Source organism: Bos javanicus, chromosome 8 (assembly GCF_032452875.1).
Source record: "Bos javanicus breed banteng chromosome 8, ARS-OSU_banteng_1.0, whole genome shotgun sequence".
Classification (NCBI taxonomy): Eukaryota; Metazoa; Chordata; class Mammalia; order Artiodactyla; family Bovidae; genus Bos; species Bos javanicus.
In genome coordinates, this window is record NC_083875.1 from 79,583,037 (window position 1) to 79,602,047 (window position 19,011).

General features: G+C 39.2%; 1 protein-coding gene across 3 annotated transcripts in view; it reads right to left on the reverse strand.

Annotated features, from left to right (window-relative positions):
• AGTPBP1 (ATP/GTP binding carboxypeptidase 1) overlaps positions 1-19,011 on the reverse strand; it is a 191,923-nt gene that overhangs the window by 65,626 nt on the left and 107,286 nt on the right. For all 3 annotated transcript variants that reach the window (XM_061426061.1, XM_061426060.1, XM_061426062.1), the window contains one exon: positions 15,350-16,062. In XM_061426061.1, coding sequence (XP_061282045.1) covers positions 15,350-16,062 — 713 coding nt within the window. The remainder of the gene's footprint in view (positions 1-15,349; positions 16,063-19,011) is intronic.

A 19,011-nucleotide genomic window follows, 5' to 3' on the forward strand; every position in this document is an offset into this window, starting at 1 on the left:
TTGAGGGTATGTAAGGGAGGAGATTGTGGTGGGAAATGCCTGTGGAGGAAAGCCGGGCAGCCATGGAAGCAAGGCAATACTGCTGAGTCAGGTGTAGGGGGTGGAGCCATCACCATAGACTCTCTCTCCATAGGTGCCACCATCAGCAGCTGAACAATAGAGAGGCTGGCCCATCAAACGCCTGACACACTGAACTACAGAGTCGGACCCCACCCCAGGGTGCCCCTTTAAGTGCCTGATGTACTGATCTACAGAGTAGAATCCCAGCCAAGGGGCCCCTGAATGGGCAGAGCTACAGAGAAAGACTGGCCAAAGAGGCCTTCTGATCAGCTACTGCTACTGCTAAGTCACTTCAGTTGTGTCCGACTCTGTGCGATCCCATAGACGGCAGTCCACCAGGCTCCCCCATCCCTGGGATTCTCCAGGCAAGAACACTGGAGTGGGTTGCCATTTCCTTCTCCAATGCATGAAAGTGAAAAGTGAAAGTGAAGTCGCTCAGTCATGTCCGACTCTTAGCGACCCCATGGACTACAGCCTACCAGGCTCCTCCATCCATGGGATTTTCCAGGCAAGAGTACTGGAGTAGAGTGCCATTGCCTTCTGCGATCAGCTACAAGAGGCTGGAAAAAAGACTGATAGGGCCATAACTCCTATGGCGGAGGCAGTCCATGTTCCTGCACACTTGGCGCCACCAGGGCCCCCACAAGCCAAGCAGCTGCATCACCTTCATGCTCAACTCTCACTGGGGCAGAGCTGCCACAGGCAAAAAAAGTCTTGCATCTAAGTGTGCAGGGTTACTTCAGTAGTGTCTGACTCTTTGCAACCTTGTAGACTGTGGCCTGCCAGGCTTCTCTGTCAGGCCTCCAGGCAAGAATACTGGAGTGTATTGGCCAATACTGGTTGCCATACCCTTCTAGAGCACTGTATTTCCTGCTGCCCTAGCCGCCAACTCCCCTGAGTACCCCGTGCTGTCAGAACCCCTGTGACCCAAGCAGCTGCACCATCTCCACAAGTGGCCCTCACAGGGGCAAACTCAAGTCCTCCAGGGCAGCCTCAGGAGCAAACTCCAGTGAACAACCCACAAGAAGTGGAAATGAAATCACGATTGAAACCCAGGGGCAGTGTGACTAAGGAAGAAGACCCAAAACTTCCCACCAGCTGTACAAACTACAGATTAAATCCACACAATCAACTAGGTAGACTCTGTGTCTATGGAATATATAAAAGGTTACTGAGAGCTCCCACAAAAGAAAATGCACTAGTTCTGATAGCTGTGGACATTTAAAGAAGACAGAGGAGCAGGACCAGATTAGAATCTGAGCTGCCCCCAAAGCAGGTCCAGAGATCAGCAGTGTTGGAGGGCATCCTAGGGAGGTGAAGTGGACTGTGACTCCCAGTCAGGGAAAGGACTCTGACAGCAGTGACTCAAGGAAAACAATTATTATTCTTATGTTTTGACTTGTTCTGTAGATTCTTTGGTTTTTTCTTTTTTTCCCACTATGCTGTAGTTGTCAATTTTATTGGCCCTATGAAATCTAATTAAGCTTTTGAGCTTTTTCTTTCTCAGCCACATTTTTTATTGTTGTTATAAACCCCTGCCTCTACATTGGGCTTTAGCAGTTCTGGGAAGTTTCCCTTTTTTTTTTTTTTTTCCTTTTCTCTTTTTTTAATTTTTCAAGCCTATTATTACTTTTTCTACATTTAATCCTTTGTTTGCTTTTTCTACTGTTCTTTTCCCCTTACATTTAATCTTTAATGTATACAAATCTCCTTTATCTACCTCTATTTAACTTTGCATATGTATTCTTTCTTTTCTTTCCTCTCAACATGTTAGTTTTATTTTCATTGCTTTCTTCCCCACTTGGCACTTTGCTTTAGTTTTGTTTTCCAGTTTTTGCTTTAGTTAGCTTTGCCCTGGTAGACGTAATTTTTGGTTTTCTTTGTTCACTGGGTCAATCTATTGCACTTTATTTTTGTTGGATTGTTTTGACTTTGTTCGTGGGTGTATATGTATATGTGTATAATCCATTATTTTAATTATTATTTGCCTGATTTTGTAACTGACATTTGTCTGGGGTTCATTTTGGTTCCTCATTTTTTGATATAATCTCACTTAATGCCATAACAAAACACTTGTAGAATCTTCGTTCCTGACCAGAGATAAAGCCCTGACCCTTTGGAGTGGCAGCACTAACTCCAAGACCCTAGATTACCAGAGAACTAACCATAGTGAGTATCATATAGAACTCACACAAAGGAAACCACTTGAATACAAGACCCAGCATCACCCAACCACCAGTAGGACCCTGTGCAGGACACCTCATCTAGACAACAAATAAAACAAAAATACAAACCCAGTCATCAGCTGACAGGATTACCACCTTACTCAGCCTTGCCCATCAGAGGAAAAACAAACAAGCAAACAAAAACTCAGCACAAATCTCACCCTATACAAAGCCGACACAAACCACTGGACCAACCTTAGTGGGGCAGAAACCAAAAGGAAGAAAGAATTCAACTCTGAAGCCTGGGAAAAGGAGACCTCAAACACAGTAAGTTAAAAAAATAATAATGAAAAGGCAGAAAAATACTACACAAAGAAGGAACAAACTAGAAACACAGAAGTCCAAAGAAATGAAGAGGAAATAGGCAAAGTACCTGAAAAAGAATTCAGAATGATACTAAAGATGATCAAAAACCTTGAAAACAAAGTGGAGAAAATACAAGAATCAATTAACAAAGACACAGAAGAATTAAAGAATAAACATACAGAGACAAACAATACAATTACTGAAATTAAAAATACTCTAGAAGCAATCAATAGTAGACTATCTGAAGCAGAACAAATCAGTGAGCTGGAAGATAAAATGGTGGAAATAACTTCCAAGAGCAAAACAAAGTAAAAAGAATGAAAAAAACTCAGGATAGTCTCAGAGACCTCTGGGACAATAACAAATGCAACAATATTTGAATTATAGGGGTCGCAGAAGAAGAAGAGAAAAACAAAAAGGTATGAGAAAATTTTTGAAGAGATTATAGTCGAAAATTTCCCCAACATGGAAAAGGAAATAATCAATCAAGTCCAAGAGGCATAAAGAGTCCCATACAGGATAAACCCAAGGAGAAACACGCCAAGACACATGCTAATCAAACTAACAAAGACTAAACACGAAGAAAGAATATTAAAAGCAGCAAGGGAGAAGAACAAGTACCATACAAAGGAAACTCCATACGCTTAACAGCTGATCTTTCAGCAGAAGGGAATGGCAGGATATATTTAAACTGTTGAAAGGGAAAAATCTATAACCAAGATTACTGTACCTGGCAAAGATTTCATTCAAAATCGATGGAGAAATAAAAAGCTTTTCTGACAAGCAAAAGTTAAGATAATGCAGTATGACCAAACTGGCTTTACAACAAATGTTAAAGGGACTTATATAGTCAAGAAATACAAGAAAAGAAAAAAGATCAACAAAATCAACCCCAAACAATTAAGAAAATGACAAAAGGAACATATATATCGATAATTACTTTAAATATAAATGGATTAAATGCTCCAACCAAAAGACACTGACTGGGTGAATGGATATAAAAACAAGACCCATTTATATGCTGTCTACAAGAAACCCACTTCAGACCTAAAGATACATACAGATGGAAAGTGAGAGGATGGAAAAATATATTCCATGCAAATGGGAAGCAAAAGAAAGCTGGAATAGCAATCTTCATATTAGACAAAATAGACCTTAAAATAAAGACGATTACAAGAGATAAGGAAGGACACTACATAATGATCAAGGGATCAATTCAAGAGAAAGACATAAAACTTGTAATTATCTATGCACCCAACATAGGAACACATAAGTACATAAGAAAAACACTAAGACATAAAAGGAGAAATTGACAGTAACACAATAATAGTAGGAGACTTTAAAACCTCCCTCACACCAATGGACAGGTGATCAAAACAGAAAATAAAAAAGGAAACATAAGTCTTAAATGATACATTAGATGAGATGGATCTCATTGATATTTACAGGACATTCCATCCAAATGCAGACAAATACACCTTCTTCTCAAGTGCACGTGGAACATTCTCCAGGACAGACCACATCTTAGGTCACAAATCAAACCTCAGTAAATTTAAGAAAATTGAAATAGCATCAAGCATCTTCTCTAACCACAATGCTATGAGACTAGATATCACTTATAAGAAAAAAACTGTAAGAAACACAAACACATGGAGATTAAATAACACATTTCTAAATAACCAACAAATAACAATACTGAAGAAATCAAAAGGGAAATACAAAAATTTCTAGAAACAAATGACAGTAAAAATACAACAATTCAAAACCTATGGGATGCAACAAAAGCATTTCTAAGAGGGGAGTTTATAGCAATACAATCCTACCTCAAGAAACGAGAAAAATATCGAACGGACAACCTAACTTTACACCTAAAACAACTGGGAAAAGAACCAAAAAACAAAACAAAATTAGTAGAAGGAAAGAAAGCACAAAAATCCGAGCAGAAATAAATGAAAAAGAAATGAAAGAAACAAGAGTAAAGATTAAAAAACTAAAAGCTGGGTCTTTGAGAAGATAAAGTTGACAAACCTTTAGCCAGACACATTAAGAACAAAAGCGAGAAGAATCAAATCAACAAAATTAGAAATGAAAAAGGAGAGGTTACAACAGACAAGGCAGAAATACAAATGATTATAAGAGACTATTATGAACAACTATATGGCAATAAAATGGATAACCTGGAAGAAATGGACAGATTCTTAGAAAAGTTCAGTCTTCCAAGACTGAACCAGTAAGCAATAGAAATTATGAAAACCCAATTTCAAGCACTGAAATTGAAGCTGTGATCAAAAGTCTCCCAAAAAACAAAAGCCCAGGACCAGATGGCTTCACAGCAGAATTCTATCAAACATTTAGAGAAGAGTTAATGCCCATCCTTCCAACTCTTTCAAAAAATTGCAGAAGAAGGAACACTTTCAAACTCATTCTACAAGGCCATCATCACCCTGATACCAAAGCCAGACAAAGACAACACAAAAAAAGAAAACTACAGGCCAATATCACTAGAACATAGATGCAAAAATCCTCAACAAAATTTTAACAAACAGAATTCAGCAACACATCAAAAAGCTCACACACCATGATCAAGTTGGGTTTATTCCAGGAATGCAAGGTTTCTTCAATATATGCAAATCAATCAATATGATACACCATATTAACAAATTGAAAGATAAAAAGCATATGATAATCTCAACAGATGCAGAAAAGCTTTTGACAAAATTCAGCACCCATTTATGATTAAAACTCTTCAAAAAACTGGACATAGAAGGAATCTACCTCAACACAGTAAAGGCCATATATGATAAACCTACAGCAAACCTTATTCTCAATGGTGAAAAACTGAAAGCATTCCCCCTAAGATCAGGAACAAGACAAGAGTGTTCACTTTCACCACTATTATTCAACCTAGTTCTGGAAGTCCTAGCTACAGCAATCAGAGAAGAAAAAGAAATAAAAGGAATATAGATTGAAAAAGAAGTAAAGCCCTCACTGCTTGCAGATGACATGATACTGTACATAGAAAACCCTATAGATAGCATCAGAAAATTACTAGAGCTAATCAGTGAATTTAGCAAAGTTGCAGAACAAAATCAATACACAGAAATCACTTGCATTTCTATACACCAACAATGAAAAAGCAGAAAGAGAAATTAAGGAATCAATCCCATTCACCATTGCAACAAAAAAATTAAATACCTAAGAATAAACTTACCTAGGGAGACAAAAGAACTATACACAGAAAATTATAAGGCACTGATGAAAGAAATCAAAGATGACATAAACAGATGGAGAAATACTTCATGTTCCTGGGTAGGAACAATCAATATTGTGAAAATGACTATACTACCAAATGCAATCTACAGAATCGGTGCAATCCCTATCAAATTACCAATGGCATTTTTCACAGAACTAGAACAAAAAATTTCACAATTCATATGGAAACACAAAAGACCCTGAATAGCCAATGCGGTCTTGAGAAAGAAGAATGGAGCTGGAGGAATCAACCTTCCTGACTTCAGATTATACTACAAAGCTATAATCATCAAAACAGTATGGTACTGGCACAAAAACAGAAATACAGACCAATGGAACAAGAAAGAAAGCCCAGAAATAAATCCATGCACCTATGGGCATTTTATTTTTGACAAAGGAGGCAAGAATATACAATGGGGAAAAGACAGCCGCTGCTGCTGCTGGTGCTCATAGACGGCAGCCCACTAGGCTCCTCTGTCCCTGGGATTCTCCAGGCAAGAATACTGGAGTGGGTTGCCATTTCCTTCTCCAATGCATGAAAGTGAAAAGTGAAAGTGAAGTCACTCAGTCGTGCCGGACTCTTAGTGACCCCATGGACTGCAGCCTACCAGGCTCCTCCATCCATGGAATTTTCCAGGCAAGAGTACTGGAGTGGGTTGCCATTGCCTTCTCCGTCCTATCACCATACACAAAGATAAACTCAAAATGGATTAAAGACCTAAATGTAAGACCAGAAACTATAAAACTCTCAGAGGAAAACATAGGAAGAACACTTGATGACATAAATTAAAGCAAGATCCTCTATGACCTATCTCCTAGAGTAATGAAAATAAAATCAAAAGTAAACAAGTAGGACCTGATTAAACTTAACAGATTTTGTACATCAAACTGTAGCAAGGTGAAAAATACAACCCTCAGAATGGGAGAAAATAATAGCAAATGAAACAACAGACAAAGGATCAATATCCAAAATATAAAAGCAGCTAATACAACTCAATGCCAGAAAAACAAAGAACCCAATCAAAAAGTGGGAAAAAGACCTAAACAGATATTTCTTAAAAGAAGACATACAGATGGCTAACAAACACATGAAAAAATGCTCAACATCACTCATTATTAAAGAAATGCAAATCAAAACCACAATAAGACATCACCTCACACTGGTCAGAATGGCCATCATCAAAAAGTCTACAAACAATAAATGCTGGAGAGGGTGTGGAGAAAAGGGAAAGCTCCTGCACTGTTGGTGGGAATGTAAATTGATATAGTCACTATGAAAGATGGTATGAAGATTCCTTAAAAAATGAGGAATAAAACGACCATATGACCCAGAAATCCCACTCCTAGGCATATACCCTGAGGAAACCAAAATTGAAAAAGACACATGTATCCCAATGTTCATTGCAGCACTATTTACAATAGCTAGAAGACAGAAGCAACCTAGATGTTCATCAACAGATGAATGGATAAAGAAGTTGTGGTACATATACACAGTGGAATATTACTCAGCCATAGAAAGGAATACATCTGAGTCAGTTCTGATGAGGTGGATGAACCTAGAACCTATTAGACAGAGTGAAGTGAGTCAGAAAGAGAAAGATAAATATCATATTCTAACACACATATAAGAAATCTAGAGAAATGGTACTGAAGAATTTATTTACAGGGCAGTAATGGAGAAACAGACATAGAGAGCAGACTTATGGACATGGGGAGAGGGTGAGATGTATGGAAAGAGTAACATGGAAACTTACATTACCACATGTAAAATAGATAGCCAACGGGAATTTGCTATATGGCTCAGGAAATTCAAACAGGGCTCTGTATCAACCTAGAGTGGTGGGATGGGAAGGGAGATGAGAGGGAGGTTCAAAAGGGTGTATACATACACCCATATGTATACCTATGGGTGATTCATGTGGAGATTTGACAGAAAACAACAAAATTCTGTAAAGCAATTATCCTTCATTAAAAAAATTAATTTAAAAAAAAGACAATCTTGGCTCAACAAGAAAAAATAAATGAAAACAAAACAAAACTCTCTGCAAGTGAAACCAAAATCATTAGCAAGCTGAATATGGCCTAGAGGTCACTGGTTTTCAACTTCTGAAACTGTATTTTAGGGGATATAACTCCCCATTTATATGTGCGACCCCATAGATGGCAGCCCACCAGGCCCCGCCATCCCTGGGATTCTCCAGGCAAGAACACTGGAGTGGGTTGCCATTTCCTTCTCCAATGCGTGAAAGTGAAAAGTGAAAGTGAAGCCGCTCAGTCGTGTCCGACTCTTAGCGACCCCATGGACTACAGCCTACCAGGCTCCTCCGTCCATGGGATTTTCAGGGCAAGAGTACTGGAGTGGGGTGCCATTGCTTTCTCCCTCCTTTACCTCAATCACCTATTAAAATATATTGCTCTCCAGTCAAAACAAGTATTTTCCAGGTACCCCTGGGGACTATAACCTCAAACTTACTAACATTCATCATCAAAGAATAGCTCAGAAGAAAATAATTTGAGCAAGGCAATCTGATAAATGTGCAGTCCACTCAGTATAGTTAATACTCAAGAGTTCACATGATATATGGCCAAAACCAAAATTGTAGTTTTGTTAGGTTTCAGCCAATACAGAGCAATACTTACGAAAAGCAATTTAACACACTCACTGCCATATTTACTTTACCATAAGGATATCATAGGATATTGTTGTTCATTACTTAAGTGTTCTCTAAGGGTCCACAGAAGATACTCTTCATAAGTATGATATAACCTCATATATATGATCACTACATATGAATAAATAACAAGACAGGCTCATGACCTAGACCAGGATGACTCTTGGCTCAGTCATTTACTAGCAGTGTAACCTTGGATAGTTACTCAAGAATCCTAAGCTTCAGCATACTCTTTCATTAAATAAGAGAAATAATCACTATTTCCTCATAGAGCTGCTACACTGTTAAATGACATACTTTAATAAGCTTATAAACACTGCATAACAAAGTGTTTTTTACTTACTTCGGTATCTGGCCCATAAAAAAAAATCAATATAAAAGTTATCTGCTACTGACACTATAATTATACTTCTCTACTGTCATCTCCATTTCAGAAATACTTGAACCATTCTAAACCTGGTAAGACTAAATCCAAGGCTCTGCTTTCGTATTCTGCTTTTGCCACAATTCCTTCACCTACTTTTAATTTTAAATTTCTGAATACTACTACTACTACTACTTACTACTAAGTCGCTTCAGTCGTGTCCAACTCTGTGTGACCCCATAGACGGCAGCCCACCAGGCTCCCCGTCCCTGGGATTCTTCAGGCAAGAATACTGGAGTGGGTTGCCATTTCCTTCTCCAATGCATGAAAGCGAAAAGTGAGAGGAAGTCGCTCAGTCATGTCCGACTCTTAGCGACCCCATGGACTGTGGCCCACCAGGGTCCTGCGTCCATGGGATTTTCCAGGCAAGAGTGCTGGAGTGGGTGCCATTGCCTTCTCCGAAAGTAGTAATTAACTGAATGAATGAGGGATGTGGGGTGTGTTGAAAGGAAGAATCTTCGTTTTAGACTTTTATGTAGTATTTGATTTTTGTACCATGTCATCAAATACTACATAAAAGTCTAAAATGAAGATTCTTCCTTTCAACACACCCACATCCCTCATTCATTCAGTTAATTACTACTTTCCTTCCACAGCACCTTGATTATTTTATTTCATAATACATCTTATACCTCTTTCCATTAGTACACTGTTTTTTTGTGTGTTTGTTTTTTAATCACTGCAAAGTATTCACAGAATGGATATACCATAACTTATTTGACTGGTCTCTGATTGATGTGTTTTGGGACATTACCCACCACAAATTCCATATAATAGTTGACAAACATTTGTAGGCAGAGTATATAAAATAAAGAGGGAAAAAAGTAACAATCTTCAAATGTCTGAGTACTGTTTCCTTACGTAATTCATAAGCATTTTAAGTACATATTTTATATTAGTTATGCTGCTGCTGCTGCTGCTGAGTCGCATCAGTCATATCTGACTCTGTGCAACCCCATAGACGGCAGCCCACCAGGCACCCCCATCCCTGGGATTCTCCAGGCAAGAACACTAGAGTGGGTTGCCATTTCCTTCTCCAATGCATGAAAGTGAAAAGTGAAAGGGAAGTCGTTCAGTCGTGTCTGACTCGTAGCGAACCCATGGACTGTAGCCTACCAGGCTCCTCGGTCCATGGGATTTTCAGGGCAAGAGTACTGGAGTGGGTTGCCACTGCCTTCTCCTATATTCAGTTCAGTTCAGTTCAGTTCAGTCGCTCAGTCGTGTCCGACTCTTTGCGACCCCATGAATCGCAGCACGCCAGGCCTCCCTGTCCATCACCAACTCCTGGAGTTCACTCAGACTCAAGTCCATCGAGTCAGTGATGCCATACAGCCATCTCATCCTCTGGCGTCCCCTTCTCCTTCTGCCCCAATCCCTCCCAGCATCAGAGTCTTTTCCAATGAGTCAGCTCTTCTCATGAGGTGGCCAAAGTACTGGAGTTTTAGCTTCAGCATCATTCCCTCCAAAGAAATCCCAGGGCTGATCCCCTTCAGAATGGACTGGTTGGATCTCCTTGCACTCCAACGGACTCTCAAGAGTCTTCTCCAACACCACAGTTCAAAAGCATCAATTCTTCGGCACTCAGCCTTCTTCACAGTCCAACTCTCACATCCATACATGACCACAGGAAAAACCACAGCCTTGACTAGACGGACCTTTGTTGGCAAAGTAATGTCTCTGCTTTTGAATATGCTATCTAGCTTGGTCATAACTTTCCTTCCAAGGAGTAAGCGTCTTTTAATTTCATGGCTGCAGTCACCATCTGCAGTGATTTTCTAAAGCAATTAACACTATTGGGGTAAGTCCTACACATCTAAATATACAGAATCATAATGTTTTGTATGATTGAAAGAGTTATAGAGTTATATTCCTGCCTCATATCAAACATCTAACACCCACAGAAATTTTTACAAATGATATGAAAATGAAAATTTTGACAAATATGATAAAATGTGTCCTCTGCAACACTCACTGTCACACAAAATATATAAGGATGCAGCAAGAGACTAGCAGTCAAAAGTTTTAGATTACATTGTAATTTCTGATGATTCTGCTGCAACAAATCAGGCAAAAGTTATTTTTATCAAGGTCTCAAAAATCAGTGGAGTAAGAAATCTTTGAAACTTGCAGGAGACACATATCACTTAATCCTCCAAGGCTAAGTTACATTTATCTCATTGAAAATCTTTTGGAGTGACTGCAGGTAAACAGGCTGTAAATTATTGGGTTTTCTATGTTTTCATTTCCTGGAGCTCCATCTCCTTTGCACTTTAACTTGTACCAACACACCCACCTTTAAGACACACATCCCAATTCCCAGGGACCTTTTGCTCTTTTATCAGGCTGTTTAGTATCAAAATTATACTATAAAGCTTTGGTTTGAATAACATACAAATTCTGTGGTACGGCAATAAAAAAAGACAACTACTTCAGGAAAAAGTCTGCAGGTGGCCTAATGTAGTCAAGATGTTGAACTCTAATCTGTAGATTACGTACGTAGAGCAATTTGCAAGGTCTGTGTTTCAGGAATGAGGTGAAAAGTATTAATCATAAATAAGAAGAGAGAGGGGAGAGCTGAGAAGAGCAATAGTAATTCAAGTCTGTATCAACTCTTCCTCCACCAGGAAAGGCACAGTCCTGGGGAGACAGCAAATAGAGTGTGGGTGTATGGGTGGAATAACACTCTCTGAAAGACCCAGTCAGGCAATGACAAAGGCCAACACCAGGAAGAGCTGCTCAGAAAGAATAGAGGTCACCAGGGCTGAAGGTTTAGCTCCCCATCTGCAGACATTTGAGGACCCACAGAATAGGTATAATAGCTATTTGTGGTCATCATATAGATAACCCATTTGCAATACAGTTGCACTTCATTAGAGTGAGTTTCTTCACTTATCAACATCAAGAAATGAATCAACTGAAAAAATGATCTAATGTTAATTAGAGGCTCTGCTTGGCAGGAATTTATCTCTTTTATTATTAGCACAAGAGTGAGTTTCTTCACTTATCAATATCAAGAAATGAATCAACTGAAAAAATGATCTAATGTTAATCAGAGGCTCTGCTTGGCAGGAATTTATCTCTTTTATTAGCACAAATGTGTAAAACACCTAAATAAGAGTGTGAGTAAAGCTTTTGAAACATAAATTCCATGAGGGAAAATAAGAAGGCTCCTTGGTAGTTAAAATTAAGGCTGAGAATCAGACTAACAAAATAGTTATAGCCCATTTCCACAATCTTCCCTTCCTTCTAATCTTACCTCAGACATTACAGGCTAATAAGGAAAATTAGAACTTTCAGACTGAGGCAATTTAATGAGGAAATTTGCTCTCAGGGTTTAAAGAACACGAAGTTCAGGAAGTGTCTTCTGTAGTCAAGAGGACATCTTTGACTTTTGAAAGACAGATAGAATCTAAGAGGTGATGCTGAAAAGGAGGAAAAACCTAGTTGCTGACTGACTCTGACTTTTGCCTGACATGTCAGTTCAAGTCCTTCAAAGAGCAAATGCCAGACACAAGTACTCTTGCCTGGAAAATCCCATGGACAGAGGAGCCTCGTGGGCTGCAGTCCATGGGGTCGCTAAGAGTCGGAGACGACTGAGTGACTGCACTTTCACTTTTCACTTTCATGCATTGGAAAAGGAAATGGCAACCCACTCCAGTGTTCTTGCCTGGAGAATCCCAGGGACAGGGGAGCCTGGTGGGCTGCCGTCTATGGGGTCGCTAAGAGTCGGACATGACTGAAGCAACGCAGCAGCAGCAGCAGCAGCAGCAGCAGACACAAATACAATCTCTTGCAGCCACCTGTGCAACACACCTATTAGGGGAAACACATGTGAAAAGCAGAGGAAAGGGAGCAGCAGTAGGTGAGAAGGGCCTTTGGGTCTGTCCAAAAAGCAGATGTGATCCCTAGGAAGAAAGAGAATATTGAGTAGGAGAGCCTCACACTGCAATGTAGCTCTGCAAAAGTCTCAACCACGCCAACAGGACACCACAGAGCAAAGACTGCCAATGAGTAGATCCCTGAACTGGTCAGGAATGGCTCTGCTCTAGAAACCCCATCAATGTCAGACAATAACTGAAGCAATGCAGAGAGGACATGGCCTCAGCAATAACGCTGAAGGAGATTCCAAAATACAGTGGCTAAAGGCTGTGGGCAACTACAAGCTCCATGGCAGGTTCTCTCAAGAAGGGAGCGATGAGAAACTCATTGCTGTGGCTGCCACAGCCCACCCTTGTGCTGCAAGGATCCACTTCTACACTCATGTTGGAAAGTAGCTGCTCCACAGTTCCTGTGGGCCTCTCCTAAGGAGACACTTAGAAGAAAAATATGAGCAGGACAAACATGGTCCCCATTACTGTAATTATTCTCAGGGCTGCAACTCATCTCCATCCTCCAGTATCTATCAAAATTCCCCTCCCTCTCACCTATCGCTTCTGCAGGTCTTGGTAGCTGGTGTGATTAAGTGACCCAAACACTTTTTAGGTCTCTGAAAGCGTTAGTTGCTCAGTCATGTCCATCTCTTTGCAATCCCATAGACTGTAACCCACCAGGCTCCTCTGTCCACGGGATTCTCCAGGCAAGAATACTGGAGTGGGTTGCCATTCCCTGCTCCAGGGGATCTTCCCAACCCAGGGATCGAACCCGGGTCTTCCACACTGCAGGCAGATTCTTTACCATCTGAGCCACCAGGGAAATCCTTAGGCGTCTAAGCCTCTAGCAATCATATCGTCATCATCCCAGGGTAGTTGTGACATGTCTATTCATGTCAGAATTAGTGGATCACTCGAGTGCCACCCATAGTCAACCTGCTGCCACTGTGCAGAAGCAATTTTACCTCTTTTAGCTCATCTGGGTCCTGCCTGGTGGGCCGTGACACAAGAGTCTAAAGTAAAGCATTGCAACCACAGTTTGCAGTGAAACTGTACCCTTGCTATGTCCTCTGTGGAAAGACGGCACCCACTACAGGACTGGGACGACTACCCATGCAGAGCTCAGAGGTGCAGAGATACACACAGCTACACGAAGTACCCCAGTGGAACACTGGGAGCTACAGTAAGTAGAACTACCTGTTTCCACCTCCTGCTTCCCAGACCATGCAGCCTGGGGATAGAAAATCAACTGGAAATTTCTAATTTAGTGCCTATACTGCATCCTGAAAGATGGCAGCCCATCCTTGCAGAGTATTTCCTCTGAGTTGGAGCTTCATCTGTGGCTTCTCAAGACTGTTTCAGCACCCCAAGAGGCCAACTGCCTCTGGATGGTACAGTTTGTGATACAACCAGTGGACACCAAGGCACAGCACCCCCTCCCCACCAATACACACACACACACACACACACACACACACACACACACCATTTCCCAACAAACTCGGTCCCTTGTTCTAATGCTGCATTGTATGTGATTCCATACCTGTGGATCAAGGACTCAATTGGTAACATTAAACATATACTAAGTTGACAAGTAAAAATGATTAATTATACGCTAAATTTAAAAATCAATAAAATAGTTTTTGCCCCAGAAGCTCACAGTCTCAGAATCAAATACCCACAGCAATGTCCTACTTCATCAATCCATACCATACTCTTAACAAGAACATATAAATGCTCTCTAGGTATTGATAAGCCATCATCACAAATCCTTAATCATAATCACTGAAAATACTCAAGTGGTAACAAAAAAATATTTTTATGCCCAATATTCATTAGTTGGCAACAGTTAATACTAACCATAATTTCCACTGGGTTGGTCACAAAGTTCATTAGGGTTCTTCAAAAAACCAAAATGAAAAATTCAAATGAACTTTGTGGCCAACCCAATAAAATTAATTGGTAATATTTAACAAGTTCAGTTCTATGAATCTTAAATTATTATACTGTACATCTTTAAATCCAAATTTTACAACAAAATGATGATGTGTATGTTGCTATTTTTAGATTCTATATCTAAATCAAGTTCAAATAATAATCAAATTACTTAATTAATATATATCACTAATACAATATTTATTCAAAGATTACTAAATAATCGTTTATATTTTCAGATTCATTCTAAATAGAAACTTTCTAAACTGTCCAATGGCCAGGTTTATTATGCTGGCTTTATTTGAATAAGTAATGAACTTAGAAAATAAACCTACATGGACAATTTCAGAACAATGCAATATGTCCAAAAGCAGGATAAAAAATGACACTAACTTTATTTTTTTTTTCTTGATAGTCAAGAAGATTTATTAATATAGGATGCTTCTGAGGGATATAAGCAGGCAGGCAAGGAGCTCTGCCAATACAAAGTTTAATTCAGAGTAATTTTCTTCCTAAAAACCCAAAGCAGTTGTTTGTTTTTTTCCCATATGCCCCATATGTTGACAATGGTCTTGTTTAAGAAGAAAAGGAAATCTGCCAACTCACCTTTGTACACCATAAGGCCTTTCCAAAATAGGCTCTTTGAATGGAGGAGGAATGTGACCAAAATAATCAGGATAAGCCACTTCTGAATATTCTGGGACAGACTTTGTACTTTTTACAATCTCAATATAAAGATCAGAGTCATGAAGTGTTGGTACATCAGGGACTTCAACTGATGCTTGTTCCACTGAGGAAGTAGACTCCGTGTCTTCATCATCTTCAGTTTCGACTCCCGTACAGCAGAGCTTGCCTAGCTGAACCGTTCTTCCCTCAAACAGAACATTTCCACAAGCAGCCACATGTGAACATGCTTTAGTGCATGTAAGGACAGTGACAGGGAGACCATAGTCCTTCATTCCTACAGTAAAACCTGGGGCTGTTTGAGATGGAATATTCTGCAACGTAATTCGGTCCAAGGCCTTCACTATATCATTGTTTAAGCCGTGGCCTGATGAAATAGTTCTGTTTTGATCATCGAGCTGCTGTTGGAATGTTCTGTCATTATCTTTAATGTCTTCTTTTGCCAGGTCCACAGAGGCAGGTTTCTCATTACCTTCATCTCCTTTAGGAGACACAGTCATCTTCATTACCATTCCTTTTCTTAAATTGCCTGAATTCCCAGATGCTTCCTCTCCTGCTGTGGGAACAACAATAGGACCACGAACTTTTCCCTCAAATACAAAAGGCTTTGGTTCTTTGGAGATTAAATCATAGCCCTTTGAAAATAAAAAAAAAAGTTTAAGCTTTTATGTGTAAATGTTAACACATATTAAAACACATATAAAACTAAGATCATATTTTATATGCTGATTCAGAAACCTAACAAGTGAAAATTTTAAAGATGGATACAACAGGTACATTTTAAATTTGCTAACAGAAGATAAAATGTTTAACCAGCACAAAATTCATTACACTTATTTTACTATTATAAAAGCAGTTCCTGTAAATAACAAATATGGGAAGTTTTAGGAAAACATAAAGACATTAATATCATCTAAAATCTATTAAAGGAAATACAACAGCTAAATTGTTATTCATTGATTCAACAGATATTTAGAGTGTTTGTTTTGTGCCAAGCACTGTTTCAGGCACTTAAGATGCATCAGTTTAAAAGAAAAAAAAAAAAACAAACCACTTCCCCTTTGTAGCTTATATTTTTCTAGAGAAGAAGGGGAGAGGACTGTCAAAACAAAAATTAATAAACATTATAAAAATATATTTTATGGAATGTTAGAAAGGGGTAAAGGAGGAAAGGGGTAATAGGAATCAGGAGTGCTGGAGGGGGAGAGGTAGGTGGCAGTATCAATGCCATTGGTTAGGGAGGCCTCACTGAGCAGATACAAGCAAAGACAGTGAGGTGGCTGGTACCCAGGCCCCTGAGTGGGAGAAGGCCTGGTGTGGTCAGAGAACAGCAAGGAGGTTAAGATGGCCAGAACTGAAGGACCAAGATGAATTCCAAGAGGTGAAGAGGGCCAGATACTACAGGGCCCTGCAAGCTATTTTAAGAATTTTGGTTTTTACCCTGAAAGAGACTAGGAGCCACTGGAAGGTTTTGAGGAGAAGAGTGCCATGACGTGACTTATTTGGGGAGGGAGGAGCAGACAAAAACCAAAAACGGTAGTACAGTCTTTCTTAACCACAGCATTTAAACATTTGGGGCTAAATAATTTTTTTGTTTAATTTGGTTCTGTCTTTCTGGGGAGGAGCAGGGCACCGGAGTAGGGTGGGTATAGATGTAGGAAGATCAATTAAGAGTCTTCTGCAGGGACTTCCCTGATGGTCCAGTGGTTAAGAATCACCCTTCCAATGCAGGGGACATGGGTTTTATCCTTGGCTGGGTAACTAAGATCCCACAGGCCAAGGGGCAACTAAACCTGCACACTGCAACTGCTAAGCCCGTGAGCCGCAACCAGACACAAGCCCACACCACAGTGAAGATCCTGTGTGCCTCAACTGAGACCCAACACTGCCAAATAAAAAAAAGTAAACAAAAAATGTTTTTAAGAAAGAATCTTCTGCAGTTACCTACAGAAGCTGGTAAGAAGTGGTTGTATTTTAAATGCACTGTGAGCCAGAGACAGGATATCCTAAAATTGATCAGATACAGGGCAGAAGGTACAAATAGAGGTCATAGATGGTGCCAAGTGTTTGCCTGAACAACTGAAAAGCATCAGGAGTTAGCGCTGATACATTAAGTGTGAGCTATTCACATACAGACAAGGACATAAAGCAGGCAAATGGATGTATGCTTCAAACTCAGAAGAAAGCTGTACACAGAAGATGTAAACTTGAGAGTCATTTACATACAGATACTACTCTAAGCCATGAGACTGGAAATTATCAGTGGAAAGAAACAGAGAAGAGGACAAAGACTGTACCTTGGGATACTACAATCTTAAAGAGGTTGAAGAAATGAAAACAAAACAACAGGATATGGAGAAGGAAAAACTGGGCTGGAAAGATAAAAAACCAGGAAAGAAAAGTGTCCTGGAAGACAAGTTAAAAAAAGTATACTACTGACAGATCAAGTAGTCTTTTCTCTTTCTATACTTTTAGACATTATTTTGATCCATATAACACTTTATCAAAGAAAATACCTCAATTGAGCTAACCTTTATTCTATTGTTTGGCATTAAATCCTTTACATATTAGGGAAGGATTTAAGCCATTTACAAAATTTTGCTATTATAAAGAACTCTGCAATGAACATCCTTTTGCATAAAATTTTTTGTTTAGGATCATTTCCTAAGCACTGAAATAAAATTACAGGGTCAGATACTAATCAATTTTAATGTTTAACACAAGTTGTCTAAATGCTTTCCAAAAATACTTATATTAATACTATTCCCAGTAACTTTATATGAGAGTATCTAATTCAACTTCTCTATTCTTTGACAACATTAGATACTACAGTTTTTAAAAGCTTTTTCTAAAGTGGTAGATAAGAAATATCATCTTACTACCATTTTAATTTCTCTGACTGCTGGAAAAGCAAACAATTTTCCATACATCTATTAATCAGTTTAATTATTCACAGGTAATATATTTGTTGCTAGAATATAGGGTTTTTCTTGTTTTATAATATAAATTCTCACATTTACTTATACACACACACACATACACAAATACACATCCCTTAATCCATTTTTACAATTTTTCTGGATTTGCAATTCATCCTTTAATTGTGTTTAACTTCTACACACACATTATGTAGTCAAATTAAGAATCTTATCCTCTGTGATTCACTCTTTGAATGTCCACTGTATAAAAAAAAAAAAAAAAAAACTGAATCAAACATAATTCACTTTCAATCTCTGTACTCTTATCTAATCCCAGGAGACAAGGAGGTACAAAGGAAGTAACGCCTAAGTCTCTCTGCATTAAAGGGTTGAAGAGAAGACATCTGCATTAAAAAACATCTGTTGTAGGAAACCTGGTGGGCTAGGTAGCTACCCAACAGAAACATACACAATTGTTGGATAAGATATTAAGGTATATTGGAAGTTCCCTGGTGGTCTAGTAGTTGGGATTCAGCACGTGCACTGCCATGTCCTGGGTTCAATCTCTGGTCAGGCAACCAAGATAACCACAAGCCATATGGCATGGCCAAAAAAAAAAAAGAAAGAGAGATACTAAAAGATACTATGTATAACAACAAGTAAATA